The sequence below is a fragment of the Macrosteles quadrilineatus genome, unplaced genomic scaffold, assembly GCF_028750875.1.
Source record: "Macrosteles quadrilineatus isolate MER2022 unplaced genomic scaffold, UCM_ALF_1.0 Scaffold_2__2_contigs__length_208266976, whole genome shotgun sequence".
Taxonomy (NCBI): domain Eukaryota; kingdom Metazoa; phylum Arthropoda; class Insecta; order Hemiptera; family Cicadellidae; genus Macrosteles; species Macrosteles quadrilineatus.
Genome location: NW_026542595.1, coordinates 115834564 through 115850278, shown reverse-complemented (window position 1 = coordinate 115850278; position 15715 = coordinate 115834564). Strand labels below are relative to the sequence as shown.

At 40.3% G+C, this 15715-nt stretch overlaps 1 protein-coding gene across 1 annotated transcript in view; it reads left to right on the top strand.

The window, feature by feature from the left end:
* The window catches only part of LOC128986062 (uncharacterized), a 37039-nt gene that overhangs the window by 8467 nt on the left and 12857 nt on the right, over positions 1 to 15715 (top strand). Inside the window, exons 4-7 of the mRNA XM_054406157.1 lie at positions 482 to 650; positions 4870 to 5032; positions 5857 to 5989; positions 8139 to 8278. Coding sequence (XP_054262132.1) covers positions 482 to 650; positions 4870 to 5032; positions 5857 to 5989; positions 8139 to 8278 — 605 coding nt within the window. The remainder of the gene's footprint in view (positions 1 to 481; positions 651 to 4869; positions 5033 to 5856; positions 5990 to 8138; positions 8279 to 15715) is intronic.

Genomic DNA, 15715 nt, shown 5'->3' with positions numbered 1-15715 from the left:
AATTTTTGCAAAGGAAATTGGGGTTACACAGATTAAACCAGTACCATTTCCGTCTTCAGTCCTATTACAACATTCTGACTACTATTATAAGACTGAAGGGGAGCGAGCTGGCGTAGTGGTTAGAGCGCGGGACTTCAGTCCCTGAGGTCCCGGGTTCGATCCCCGCCAAGTCACCAATGGATTTTATCTAAGTGATAATGCCGCAACCCCTAGGTCTAGCCTGAAGTAATGTGAAAAACAATCCCAGGCTCGTGCCTAGCGTCCTTAGGACAAAAAAAAAAAAAAAAAAAAAAAAAAATTATAAGACTGAAGACGGGCAAAGGTATGTGACCTATCATATATTCGTGTATCAGTCTTGTTGTCGAGAATGTTTGAACTTTTGTGCCTTTTTTTAACTTTTAGCATAATGTTGAAGACGTCAATTATATGGTACTAAAGTTCTATCAACGGTTTTTGATGCTCGTCCCTTTTGACCCGACAGGAGTCAGAGGTGTGTCGGGTAGTGCTGCGCTTCATCAGCAGCTGACAGAGTGGGTCCAGCGTCAAGTAGCGGCTACCGAGGAGAGAGTACGACAGTTCTCGGAACAACAGTACGCTGCCTTGGAGCAACTCAGGGCTAGGGCTCACCGCGACCATCTTACACTTTCAAGGTAGATGTTGTTTTATAAATTCTTGATTAGCAGTTCAGTATAGGCTAGACACTGTCATGGGAATACTGGGTGTCCTATATGTAAAAAGCTTCTTTAGGCCTAATTTAAGTTTTTTAAATGTCAAGAAATTTTTTATTTAGCTTGTAAAATTTCCTGTCCTAGGCTCCAAAACCAAGTGTGAAAAGATCTAATGAAATAACTTAGCTATAGGCTAATGATTTTTTTGTGTAAAAAAAATGCAACCTGCATTACTCTAACTCATTTTACATTCCATTTTTTAGCCCCTGAACTGCTTAGTATAAACTAAATTAAAACATACCTCGTCTTTCAAGACGAGGCATGTTTTAATTTAGCTCATTTTACAACTAAAAAATTACAACTGATAACTGTTGGAAACTTGACATATACTTTCCCTACAATCCAAAATTTTATAGCCTATTTAAAATTTCATGAACAAAATTATAATTTACATTACAGGAAGATTTTTTGCAATATAATTTTCTAAGGGACGAGTGAGATGTAATTTTATTTGGGTGCAAAGGCTTATATATAAAATTACATACCATTAAAAATAATAATCAAAATATGAAAAATAGTAAACCTATTTATTAGTAATAAATGCTAGCAAGAGGTGAGATCAGATAAAATGTTATGTACCGTACATGTCTTGTATATTATTTTCAGACCACAAGTAAAATTATTGAGCGGAGCGAGCGAAGCGAGCGTAGCTCTTTTGGATCAACTTCAATGCAACAAATAGAGAAACATCACTCAATAACGGCTGAATGCATTTCAGCCAAACTTAACAAAATTACTTAGACTAATGGTGAGATGGTTTTTAAACAAACAAATTTCAATTAGATAATGCTAATGCAATTTAAAACGAACTTAAAATTTCCAATTTTTAACATTAGGCTTATGGGACTAAAGTAGCCATATGACAGTTTTTTGTTTACAAGAAAAATGTAAACAAGAATAATAAGGTATTTCTGAACTTTCTAGACTTTTCTTTTAAACGTTCTTAAACCATTCCTATGATTTTAATAAACAAGAAAATGCTGTTAAAACATTTCTTTAAGGCGCGGAATTCACTGAAAATCGAGAAAATATACGGAACTACTTTCTCAATGCGCGGAGCATAAACAAGGAGCGGAGGGATACGACGGACCAGTGACTACTTTCTTGTGAACCTATTTGTGTTGCCAGCTGATTACAAACAGCCAATGTTAGAAATCAGGATTTAATAAGCGATATATCGAACCGCATCGAAATCGATATTTAATCCGATTATACATCACAGGTTATATTATGTTGAATTACATCGACGGTGCAGTAAGTTATTACACTTATTTATAAAATGCAGATTGAACACTGATCTAATTTAGGCATGTGGGGAATGTAGGTCGGGGTTTATGAGTATTCGTGACTAATAAACGAAATAATATGTATAATGACGTATAACTATTATTACAGCGTGGATAAATAAAAATATACTTTAAACGCCCAATAAAAACGAAGAATACGCTAAAAATAGTAAAGAAATTTCTGTATTAGGCTAATTAATTTGAGTTGTTTAGATAAGGCCAACGTTGTGACAAAATAGGATGACGTAATAGGAGACCAAATCTACATTGTCTCTGGCATGTCTTCCCTTCTATTATTATTATGTTTTCACATAAATCAGCTGATGTGATGTTTACTTTTCACTTTTTTTATTATTATGCCTACATTTCAGCCATGTTTAATTGTTCAATAGTATTTTTAGCAGTTCTTAAGTTTTTTGTTTTACATAAAAATACAATTGATAATTTTAGTCATTTAGAAGTGTTTCAATTAATTTGAGTATAAAGTATTTTACGGTTGTGTTTTAAAGTTAAAACAGGCCTACCTTTTTCGTGTTATGTTTTATTAAGGCCAATATTAAAACCAATTCAACCGATTGGAAGGGTTAAAATAAAGACAAATTTAATGTTTATAATGCACATTTGACTTTCAAATTTCAAATTTCCGCTCATGTTTTTATACTTAAATGCTCGTTTTTTATACTTATTGTTTTTTTATACTTCAATACTTTTTACCGATTGCAAGGGTCATAATGAAGTCCACTGTTTTTTTTTTTTTTGTACAGTTGAGTTTAAATGTAAAATTTCCCTCCTTTTTTTCTTTAATACCCGTTTTCCATGTTATTATCATAGTCCCAACTACTGTAATTTAATCTACTTTTGCAAGAGGTAGCCTATCTGAATCACATCAAGATGTAGTCTAGAGGAAAATTATTAAAATTTCAATCAGTAAAACAAGCATTAGTATATTGTTTTATTTATTTATTTAGTTAGTTACCCAAATATTAAATCAAGTTTTCTCCGCTCAACTGGCTTTCACCGCTCTGAAAGCAATCCTAGTTATTAAAAACCCCCTTTTCCTATCACAAATCTTGATACACCCTTAAAAATTGTCTGCATTTATTTTTTATGTTTTTTGGGTTGAATCCTTTGCAATTCTGTGGAACAGTTTAAATTGTGTTAGGCCATCTTTAGATTTATTTATATTATAATACGCTACTATTTTTAACATGGGCATAAATTTTAGCATTAATCATGTAGTGATTGAATCCACTCTAGTGTGAGTAAAAATGAACATTGAAAAATCAGCTGATAAAAGAATCAGGGTGAACCTATTGATTTGCAGTCAGTTTTTCATTGCAGATAAGATAGTGTAATGGTGCAGTATCACCAGTCTCATTCATCCATCAGCGGTTATGTAAAATTGATAACCTTCAACTGTTGCCTCGGGTCGCTGCCACAAATATTGTTGTACTTTAATTTGATTGTATGGATTTTAATGAGTTATTTGTCGGTTACGGCTTCATAATTTTCATCCAAGCCAATTTTGTACATTTTAATTGTATTACATTGTATACAATATGTAAAGGAAATAGAATTTTTTCAGAAATATTTGGTTTGTTTGTTAATTAATAAGACTTTAGAGTGGTGAATATAGAAATCATTGTTTTCGCCTTACAAATATACAGGGTGTCCCTAAACTATCTACTGACCTACAATTTTCAAAACAAAAATTCTATGTTCAGGCGCAATTTTGTTTTGAAGAAAACTAGTTTTTTTTTTATAAAAAGAACAGCGTTTTGTAGTGAATCAAAGTTTGGTGCATGGATAATTAATGCAAAAACCTATATTGAGAACAAATGTTTTTTACCATGCTTAGTTTATAATGGTGGCCTTTTACAATTTTAAATCTGAAATAACGTAAAACTACATTGGAAAACAAAACTAATGTTACAGTTTTCTAACAATTCTAATGATAGGCTACCAAATTTCAGAAAATCTGTTCATACATAGGGGAGAAAACTCAATTTTAAGATAGTGTGTATCAAACAATATCTGTAATTCGGTAACATCACTGCTAGTTTGCTAAAGTCAGTTGTTTTACCCAACGAGTGCAAATACAGTGATCACAGAAATCGTCTCTGGAAATTTCACAATCACAATGTCTCTAGGGGAGTTGTTCACGATTTCCCTGTGATCACAGGAGATAGTCATTTTGTCTCCGGGGCCCGCATGACTGAATTTCATGATCTTGCGGTGATTGTTACATAATAAAATTTACGTTTCCTCCATTACCCTCATGGCACTAGTGAGTACTACGAGGATACGCAGTACAATCCTGATAATTAGACCAATTCGTTAATTACAAGGCACAAATTTCATTCGTATTCCAATATAAACTAAAGGTCCCTTAGTTGTCATCGGCCGTATGGGCTATTAATTAACAGCTGTGTCTTAGGAATGTCGGCCTTAGTCACTAACAAGACTACAAGATCGCACCACTCATCTCCACTCATACTTGGCTTAAAATACCTACATTCATATGGTCGCCATTTCATAAGAAAGTATTTAGTCCTAAGTATTTTTAAAGTCATCCACTAGTTTACCATTTTCATTAACCTGGCACTACCTAATTACAATATGGGGCGAGTGAGAGTATACTGACATTGAAATAACAGTAAAACCACAGTAAGAAGTCCCCCATTGGCATCATCAAGGTTATAGAGGTTTGCAACTTCCAATAACGTATGATCTTGTTAAATCGAGGGTATTTGAAAATTGTTTGAGGGTGACTTGTTATCGAGGGTCTTGTTATTGAGGTTACACTTGAAGGTAATGGAAATTGTCACACTTGTCAATATCGCAACTGTTGGCAGGACCCTGGTAGAAGCTAGCAGCGGACAGAAAGCAGGATTGTCTTCAGACACTAAACTGCCAACTTCTCAGTTCAACTCGAGCCCCAGTGTTACCAAATTGCCACAGACACCGACACCAGTTCTACCTGATCCTAACAAAGCCATAAGCAAGCGACCAGCTCAGGTGAGACAAGTATTTTAACTCGTAACTTTGCTCGTAATATTTGGGTCTTTTCAAGATGTGGATCTTTTACTGTGCATTGAGGCGGTTATGTTAGGTTAGTTAGCGATAGTGTCATTGACAAAATTTGTCATTTTCTGAACATATGAAAGACGGAGTATGAATATATATTTTAGATCACAATGTAAATGTTAACTTGTTTGTTAATAAAGTAATTCAACCTAAAATAACCTAAAAGTAAAAAGGTTAAACTTGGTTTTTAGCAAATTTCCCGTGTAAGGAATAAGCTATTATCGTAGGTCTCATGTTACAATCTTGGCCCAGAACTGATTTTTTGTTTCCTTTTGTTATCCCTGAGGCAGTTTTAATTCATATATATATATATATATATATATTTATTACATCGTACAGAATATGAACGATAGGGCTGCATGGGCCCGAAGTCCATAGCGTTTCCGACTGAGCCACGAGCCACCTACTTACCTAAACCACATTGTATCCCATGTTATCCTTTATGGAGGATATTTTAACTGTTGTAACTACTCCAACATAATACAATATAGTGTAGGTTTTGGTATGGGAAAGGAAATAATTAGATAAAAATTTGGCAAAATGTATTTATTTCACACAAAGCTATTAACATTTCACTATAAAAATCTGGCATTTTTAACCAAATATTTTTGTAAAAATACAACCAGGTAAATGGAAATCGCTTATTCTGCAGGTTTTTAGGTGGTAATTTTCTCCATAACCCTCTTTGTTGTGTCAATCCGTAGTTTTCTCAGCACCTATTTTCCTCGTCGCTGATATGATTGTATTTTTTACAGATGGGCAGCAGACGTAATGTTGCTCGCAAGCCGTCTGTCGATGCTGAAGGACTGTTCGACCTAGATGGAATGGACGACCAAAGCCACGAGCCTTTTGTATCCGATGAGGAAATAGATCTTTCAGACACTGATGGTAAATATTGCAAGTTAATAAATGTAGATTTGTCAAAGGTGTCGATGTGTCGGTGTGGTGTCGACGTGTCCTTTAAAAAATTGCTAAACAATTGTAATTTTGAGTTGTGTCATCGCAAAAATCAAATAAATTTTGATCATGTTGCAACGGTACAATTTATAGGTATTTATTGTCGTGCCACCGCTTACTATAATTTTAGGTTACCAAGTACAGTGTGTTTAGTTAGAAAACATTGCAAAACTATGAACTGACATATACAGCTGAATTTTGATTTTATATCAATACTAGCTGTCTCCCAACGCTTTGCCCCGTTTAACTTCTTAATTTTCAAGATGATCTCGTTCGCATGGCTCAATCACATCCTGGTTGCATCTGCCAGTCTGTCTAAAGAGAAGGCGGATATAACCGCTTCCCGTCCGGATCATCAAAAACCATAGGCGGATATATCCGGCACCCGTCCTTTATTGCCAAAGACTTAGGCGGATATATCCGTCACCCGTCCGCGAAGGGTTAATAGTAATCCCACCACTTGCCATTTGGGTGTTTACTTACATAGTATTGGAAAATGGTTTTTTTAAGCTAGTTAGTATTTTATTGGAAAGGAATATAGGTTAGCATGGATCATCTGAGAAAATTCCTAACTTGCTTAAGAAAGTTACCTTACCAGGTAGTTAAAAAAAAGTTCACACCACAATAAACTTGACATTTCGCCCCTACGTGGGGATTCTTCGGAAGAAGGATGTTTAATGAGTCAAGTTCTTTGTGTTGTGAACTTTTTTTGTGTGTTATATTCATTCGACACACTTTTCTTAGGCAAGTTTGTTTTGTAGCCATTCCTTCTTCCTCGTATTCCTAACCCAAGTGCATTTCCTCCAGACCAGAAAATCCGCTATACGAAAATAGCTTGATTCACTCTCATTTGGCATATAACATTTGTGTATATGGAGCAACGACTCACAAAAACTTAAAAAAGATATTGAAACTACAAAAGAAATGTATAAGAACCATGCTAGGTTTGAAGTAGAAGGCTCATGTAAAGGATAGGTTTAGTGAACTAGGAATTTTGTCAGTATTTAATTTGTATGTATATGAATGTGTTATGTATGTGAAACAAAACATGACTAATACCAGTTTTTCTTGGCCATAATCATATTTATAACACTAGGCACAAAAATTATTTTAAACTATCGATAAGAATAAAAAAAGACTACGGTGCCAAATTCTTTGATAGATTGCCAGAAAGTTTGAAAAGTGAGACTAACATTAAGAAATAAAAAAAAAAAATTAAAGGCATTCATGATTGAGAACACTTGTTATCGCAATTAATGAGTTTTTAAATAAAATAAGTTAAATGGCATTGTTGGTAAAATTTGTTAGTAAAAAGGTGTACTGTATTATACTTGTAAATAGATGTACTTATTTTTATTTCTTAGAAATAATATCTGACACCATTCATGGTACATAAATAAAATGCCTTCAAAATAAATTACCAATTAAAAATAAATTGCCTTCCTGAATAAATAAAATAAATAAAAATGCCGACGCAGAAAGGACTAAGCAAGAGACAGACCCTCGTCACCCATTACACGGCCACCAACCTGCAGAGCGACGGCTTCGGTCCAGAAAGAGCTTTTTATCACGGACACGAGTCCTGGATGGATCACTCTCAAGCAATTGGGTGGCAAGGTGGGAGGCCACGTTGACTAACCCTCCCATACCAGCCAGGGAGGAACTGGCTCCTGGTGGAGGACTTCATTACACGGTGTGGAAGACCCTATCGAATTAGGGTCGAGGTACTAAAATGCAAGACAAACATGAAGAAATGGGGTCTCTTACCAGAAGAAGAAAACATCTTGTGCGCTTGTGGTGCTGTTCAGGATCCTGGCCATCTGGTGATCTGCCCACGCCTAGACCAGTCTTGCACATTAGATGATCTTTTACATGCGAATGACAAAGCCATATCGGTAGCTAATTTTTGGAAAAGCGAAGTCTGATTTCCGGACACAGAAAGTAAGTAAGTACTGTACATAAATTTTACATATTATGAATAAAAACATATTTGATATGATATGATTTGATTTGATCCCACTTAGTAACAGTGCAACAACATCCATTGCCCAATGATTGACATTATCTTCTGTTTGTGCAGAGTCTGGCAGCCATGATGAAGGCATTCACATCCCACGACATGTCAGTGCAGCCATTTACGCCAAGTCTCTTCCAGTCAACGTACCAGTCTTCGCTCAACACTCCAGCGTTGAAGACTCACCTCACAGGCATGAATACAGGGTGAGTCTAATTCAAAACTTTTATTATTTACCTACATGAAGTTGAATAGTTATAATATAATGCTCGTTTGAAAATAAATTTAGAACAGCATTGACCCTTGCAAGTGTAAGATCAATTCTACTTTTGTTAATTGTCATTTAATTAATATTTATGTAGTTATTTCACTGTGGTTTTAAAGTTCATATCGAAAAAGAAAACTATTTTAGTTTTAGTTAGAGACTTTTCCTACACTAAGTGTCTTGACTACACTACATTTTGAAAGATAAGAAAACTTTTCACACTTTCAAGTGACTGTCAATTAATCCACATTTACCTAACTTACTTATCCAACCTAACCTACATATTTCATCAATATTGCTTTAATTTTACACTGCATAACCTAACAACATATAGTCTGCAAAGACACAATAAAATTAAAACTAAACACAGCTATAATCATCAGCCCGAAGCCTCCAAGCTGGTCTGAAAAAATGATACTATACTTACTAAAACAAAATGTAGAAAAACGATTACTGTAGGGTAGAAGAAGTCCATAAACTAATACTAAAATAATTATTTCAGTTGTAAATTTTTCTAGCCTATGACAGCCTAATACTTATTGTGATATATAGTTGTATCTATAGTTTGCACTACCACGTGGATCCTGTACCCTTAGACTGGCCTACCCAGTACCCCCGCTAACCTTCCCTAGCCTGCCCTACCTACCTTGTACCTCTAGTAACCTACATTGCACTACCCTAGATCCTGTAACCTACCCTGTACCGCCAGTAACCTATGCTGCACTACCCTAGACTGGCTTACCCAGTACCCCCGTTAACCTACCCCATAGTTCCTGTACCCTAGCCTGCCCTACCTACCTTGTACCTCTAGTAACCTACATTGCACTACCCTAGATCCTGTAACCTAGCTTGTACTGCCAGTAACCTATGCTGCACTACCCTAGATTGGTCTACCCAGTACCTCCGCTAACCTACCCCATAGTTCATGTACCCTAGCCTGCCCTACCTACCTTGTACCTCTAATAACCTATGTTCCACTACCCTAGATCCTGTAACCTACCCTGCACTATCCCATATTTCCTGTACACTAGCGTACCCTACCTATCTGGTACCTCGACTAACCTACGTTGTACTACCCTAGATCCTGTAACCTACCATGCACTACCCTAGTACCTGTAACCTACCCAGCCTGCGAAGAAGTACTAGTAAATAATTATTTTTTTATTGTTGGTATAAATATTTTGCGGTCTCGGCAATACCGTGGTCATCACTCATGGGAGCGGCAACACTCGTAAGTAAATGTTGCTGTCTCAGAAATGAGGTGGTTGTCATTTTTGTGATCGCGACAACATCTGTAAGTTAAATGTTGCTGTCTTGGAAATAACGTAATCGTCATTCGCAATTGCAAGAACACTCGTGAGCATTTTTTGCGGCCTCAGCAATACCGTGGTAGTTACTCACGGTAGTGGAAAAATCTCAAAGTAAATATTGCGGTAAATATCCTTCCCTGCACTACTTCTTTGTTCCTGTACCCTAGCCAGCCCTACCCTGTACCTCCAAATAACTGCCCTGGACTATCCCATAGTTCCTGTACCCTACTCTGTACCTCCAGTAACCTACCCTGGACTACCAAATATTTCTAGCCTACCTTACCCTGTACCTCCTGTAACCTATCCTTCATTACCCTTTACCTCCAGTAACCTAAGTAACATATCCTACTCCAGCAACCTACCCTGTAGATCCTGTAACCTACCCTGCAGTACATTGTACCCCTAGTAACCTATCCTTCTTCAGTAACCTACTCTGTAGTATCTGTACCCTAGCCTGCCCTACCTACCTCCAGTATCCTGGTTACCTATCCTACTCCAGTAACCTACCCTGTAGAACCTGTACCCTAGCCTGCCCTACCTACCTCTAGTAACCTGGTTACCTATCCTACTCCAGTAAACTACCCTGTAGAACCTGTACCCTAGCCTGCAATACCTACCTCCAGTAACCGAGGTAACCTATCCTACTTCAGTAACTAACCCTTTAGAACCAATACCCTAGCCTGCCCTAACCTACATCCAGTGACCTGGTTACCTATCCTACTCCAGTAATCTAATAACCTTTCCTACTCCAGTAACCTACCCTGTAGGACCTGAAACCTAGTCTGCCCTACCAACCTCGAATAACCTGGTAACCTATCCTACTCCAGTAACCTACCTACTTCCAATAACCTGGTTACCTATCCTAATCCAGTAACCTACCCTGTAGAACCTGTACCCTAGCCTACCCTACTCACCTCCAGTAACCTGGTAACCTATCCTACTCCAGTAACCTACCCTGTAGAACCTGTACCCTAGCCTGCCCTACCCACCTCCAGTAACCTGGTAACCTATCCTACTCCAGTAACCTACCCTGTAGAACCTGTACCCTAGCCCACCCTACCTACCTCCAGTAACCTGGTAACCTATCATACTCCAGTAACCTTATCTGTAGAACCTGTACCCTAGCCTGCCCTATTCACCTCCAGTAACCTTGTAACCTATCCTACTTCAGTAACGAACCCTGTAGAACCTGTACCCTTTCCTGCCCTACCTACCTGCAGTATCCTGGTTACCTATCCTACTTCAGAAACCTACCCTATAGTATCTGTACCAGTAAACCTGTCATTGTGACAAGCCCTTAAAAATGTACCTCTAATAACCTATGTTCCACTACCCTAGATCCTGTAACCTACCCTGCACTATCCCATATTTCCTGTACACTAGCGTACCCTACCTACAAAACCTGCCTGTCCTACCTACCTCCAGTAACTCGGTTACCTATCCTACTTCAGTAACCTACCCTGTAGAACTTTTACCCTAGCTTACCCTACCTACCTCCAGTAACCTGGTTACCTATCCTAATCCAGTAACCTACCCTGTAGAACCTGTACCCTAGCCTACCCTACCCACCTCCAGTAACCCGGTTACCTATCCTACTCCAGTAACCTACCCTGTACAACCTGTACCCTAGCCTACCCTACCTACCTCCAGTAACCTGGTTACCTATCCTAATCCTGGAACCTACCCTGTAGAACCTGTACCCTAGCCTGCCCTACCCATCTCCAGTAACCGGGTTACCTATCGTACTTGAGTAACCTACCCTGTAGAACCTGTACCATAGCCTGCCCTACCTACCTGCAGTATCCTGGTTAACTATCCTACTTCAGTAACCTACCCTGTAGTATCCTGGTTACCTATCCTACTTCAGTAACCTACCCTGTAGTATCCTGGTTACCTATCCTACTTCAGTAACCTACCCTGTAGTATACTGGTTACCTATCCTACTTCAGTAACCTACCCTGTAGTATCTGTACCCTAGCCTGCCTTACCTACCTCCAGTAACTCGGTTACCTATCCTACTTCAGTAACCTACCTTGTAGATTCTTTACCCTATCGTGCCCTACCTACTTCCAGTAACCTGGTTACCTATCCTACTCCAGTAACCTTCCCCTTTATAACTTGTACCCTAGCTTACCCTACCTACCTCCAGAAACCTGGTTACCTATCCTAATCCAGTAACCTACCCTGTAGAACCTGTACCCTAGCCTGTCCTACCCACCTCCAGTAACCCGGTTACCTATCATACTTCAGTAACCTACCCTGTAGTATCCTGGTTACCTATCCTACTTCAGTAACCTACCCTGTAGTATCCTGGTTACCTATCCTACTTCAGTAACCTACCCTGTAGTAGCCTGCCCTGCCTACCTCCAGTAACTCGGTTACCTATCCTACTTCAGTACCTACCTTGTAGATTCTGTACCCTATCGTGCCCTACCTACTTCCAGTAATTTGGTTACCTATCCTACTCCAGTAACCTTCCCCTTTAGAACTTGTACCCTAGCTTACCCTACCTACCTCCAGTAACCTGGTTACCTATCCTAATCCAGTAACCTACCCTGTAGAACCTGTACCCTAGCCTACCCTACCCACCTCCAGTAACCCGGTTACCTATCCTACTCCAGTAACCTACCCTGTAGAACCTGTACCCTAGCCTACCCTACCTACCTCCAGTAACCTGGTTACCTATCCTAATCCTGGAACCTACCCTGTAGAACCTGTACCCTAGCCTGCCCTACCCATCTCCAGTAACCGGGTTACCTATCGTACTTGAGGAACCTACCCTGTAGAACCTGTACCATAGCCTGCCTTACCTACCTGCAGTATCCTGGTTACCTATCCTACTTCAGTAACCTACCCTGTAGTATCCTGGTTACCTATTCTTCTTCAGTAACCTACCCTGTAGTATCCTGGTTACCTATCCTACTTCAGTAACCTACCCTGTAGTATCTGTACCCTAGCCTGCCCTACCTACCTCCAGTAACTCGGTTACCTATCCTACTTCAGTAACCTACCTTGTAGATTCTTTACCCTATCGTGCCCTACCTACTTCCAGTAACCTGGTTACCTATCCTACTCCAGTAACCTTCCCCTTTATAACTTGTACCCTAGCTTACCCTACCTACCTCCAGAAACCTGGTTACCTATCCTAATCCAGTAACCTACCCTGTAGAACCTGTACCCTAGCCTGCCCTACCCACCTCCAGTAACCTGGTTACCTATCCTAATCCAGTAACCTACCCTGTAGAACCTGTACCCTAGCCTACCCTACCTACCTCCAGTATCCTGGTTACCTATCCTACTTCAGTAACCTACCCTGTAGTATCTGTACCCTAGCCTGCCCTACCTACCTCCAGTAACTCTGTTACCTATCCTACTTCAGTAACCTACCTTGTAGATTCTGTACCGTAGCGTGCCCTACCTACTTCCAATAACCTGGTTACCTATCCTACTTCAGTAACCTACCCTGTAGAACCTGTACCCTAGCCCACCCTACCTACCTCCAGTAACCTGGTAACCTATCATACTCCAGTAACCTTATCTGTAGAACCTGTACCCTAGCCTGCCCTACCCACCTCCAGTAACCTTGTAACCTATCCTCCTTTAGTAACCTACCCTGTTGAACCTGTACCCTTTCCTGCCCTACCTACCTGCAGTATCCTGGTTACCTATCCTACTTCAGTAACCTACCCTATAGTATCTGTACCCTAGCCTGTCCTACCTACCTCCAGTAACTCGGTTACCTATCCTACTTCAGTAACCTACCTTGTAGATTCTGTACCCTATCGTGCCCTACCTACTTCCAGTAACCTGGTTACCTATCCTACTCCAGTAACCTACCCTAGGTAGAACCTGTACCATAGCCTGCCCTACCTACCTGCAGTATCCTGGTTACCTATCCTACTTCAGCAACCTACCCTGTAGTATCCTGGTTACCTATCCTACTTCAGTAACCTACCCTGTAGTATCCTGGTTACCTATCCTACTTCAGTAACCTACCCTGTAGTATCCTGGTTACCTATCCTACTTCAGTAACCTACCCTGTAGTATCTGTACCCTAGCCTGCCCTACCTACCTCCAGTAACTCGGTTCCCTACCTACTTCCAGTAATTTGGTTACCTATCCTACTCCAGTAACCTTCCCCTTTAGAACTTGTACCCTAGCTTACCCTACCTACCTCCAGTAACCTGGTTACCTATCCTAATCCAGTAACCTACCCTGTAGAACCTGTACCCTAGCCTGCCCTACCCACCTCCAGTAACCCGGTTACCTATCCTACTCCAGTAACCTACCCTGTAGAACCTGTACCCTAGCCTACCCTACCTACCTCCAGTAACCTGGTTACCTATCCTAATCCAGTAACCTACCCTGTAGAACCTGTACTCTAGCCTGCCCTACCCATCTCCAGTAACCGGGTTGCCTATCCTACTTGAGTAACCTACCCTGTAGAACCTGTACCATAGCCTGCCCTACCTACCTGCAGTATCCTGGTTACCTATCCTACTTCAGTAACCTACCCTGTAGTATCCTGGTTACCTATCCTACTTCAGTAACCTACCCTGTGGTATCCTGGTTACCTATCCTACTTCAGTAACCTACCCTGTAGTATCTGTACCCTAGCCTGCCCTACCTACCTCCAGTAACTCGGTTACCTATCCTACCTCAGTAACCTACCTTGTACATTCTGTACCCTAGCGTGCCCTACCTACTTCCAGTAACCTGGTTACCAATCCTACTCCTGTAACCTACCCTGTAGTATCCTGGTTACCTATCCTACTTCAGTAACCTACCCTGTAGTATCCTGGTTGCCTATCCTACTCCAGTAACCGACCATGTAGAAGCTAAACCCTAGCCTGTCCTTCCTACCTCCAGTAACCTAGGTAACCTATCCTATTTCAGTAACCTACCCTGTAGAACCTGTACCCTAGCCAGTCCTACCTACATCGAGTAACCTGGTTTTCATCCTACTTGTGTAACCTACCTTGTAGATTCTGTACCCTATCGTGCCCTACCTACTTCCAGTAACCTGGTTACCAATCCTACTCCTGTAACCTACCCTGTAGAACCTGTACCCTAGCCTGCCCTACCCATCTCCAGTAACCTGGTTACCTATACTACTCCAGTAACCTGGTTACCTATCCTACTCCAGTAACCTGGTTACCTATCCTACTCCAGTAACCTACCCTGTAGAAGCTGTACCCGAGCCTGCCTACCTACCTCCTCCAGTAACCTGGTTACCTATCCTACTTCAGTAACCTACCCTGTAGTATCCTGGTTACCTATCCTACTTCAGTAACCTACCCTGTAGTATCCTGGTTACCTATCCTACTTCAGTAACCTATCCTGTAGTATCCTGGTTACCTATCCTACTCCAGTAACCGACCCTGTAGAAGCTGTACCCTAGCCTGTCCTTCCTACCTCCAGTAACCTAGGTAACCTATCCTATTTCAGTAACCTACCCTGTAGAACCTGTACCCTAGCCAGTCCTACCTACATCGAGTAACCTGGTTACCTATCCTACTTCAGTAACCTACCTTGTAGATTCTGTACCCTATCGTGCCCTACCTACTTCCAGTAACCTGGTTACCTATCCTTCTCCAGTAACCTACCCTGTAGAACCTGTACCCTAGCCTGCCCTACCCACCTCCAGTAACCTGGTTACCTATCCTACTCCAGTAACCTACCCTGTAGAAGCTGTACCCTAGCCTGTCCTTCCTACCTCCAGTAACCTAGGTAACCTATCCTATTTCAGTAACCTACCCTGTAGAACCTGTACCCTAGCCAGTCCTACCTACATCGAGTAACCTGGTTACCTATCCTACTTCAGTAACCTACCTTGTAGAACCTGTACCCTAGCCCACCCTACCTACCTCCAGTAACCTGGTAACCTATCATACTCCAGTAACCTTATCTGTAGAACCTGTACCCTAGCCTGCCCTACCCACCTCCAGTAACCTTGTAACCTATCCTCCTTTAGTAACCTAACCTGTAGAACCTGTACCCTTTCCTGCCCTACCTACCTGCAGTATCCTGGTTACCTATCCTACTTCAGTAACCTACCCTATAGTATC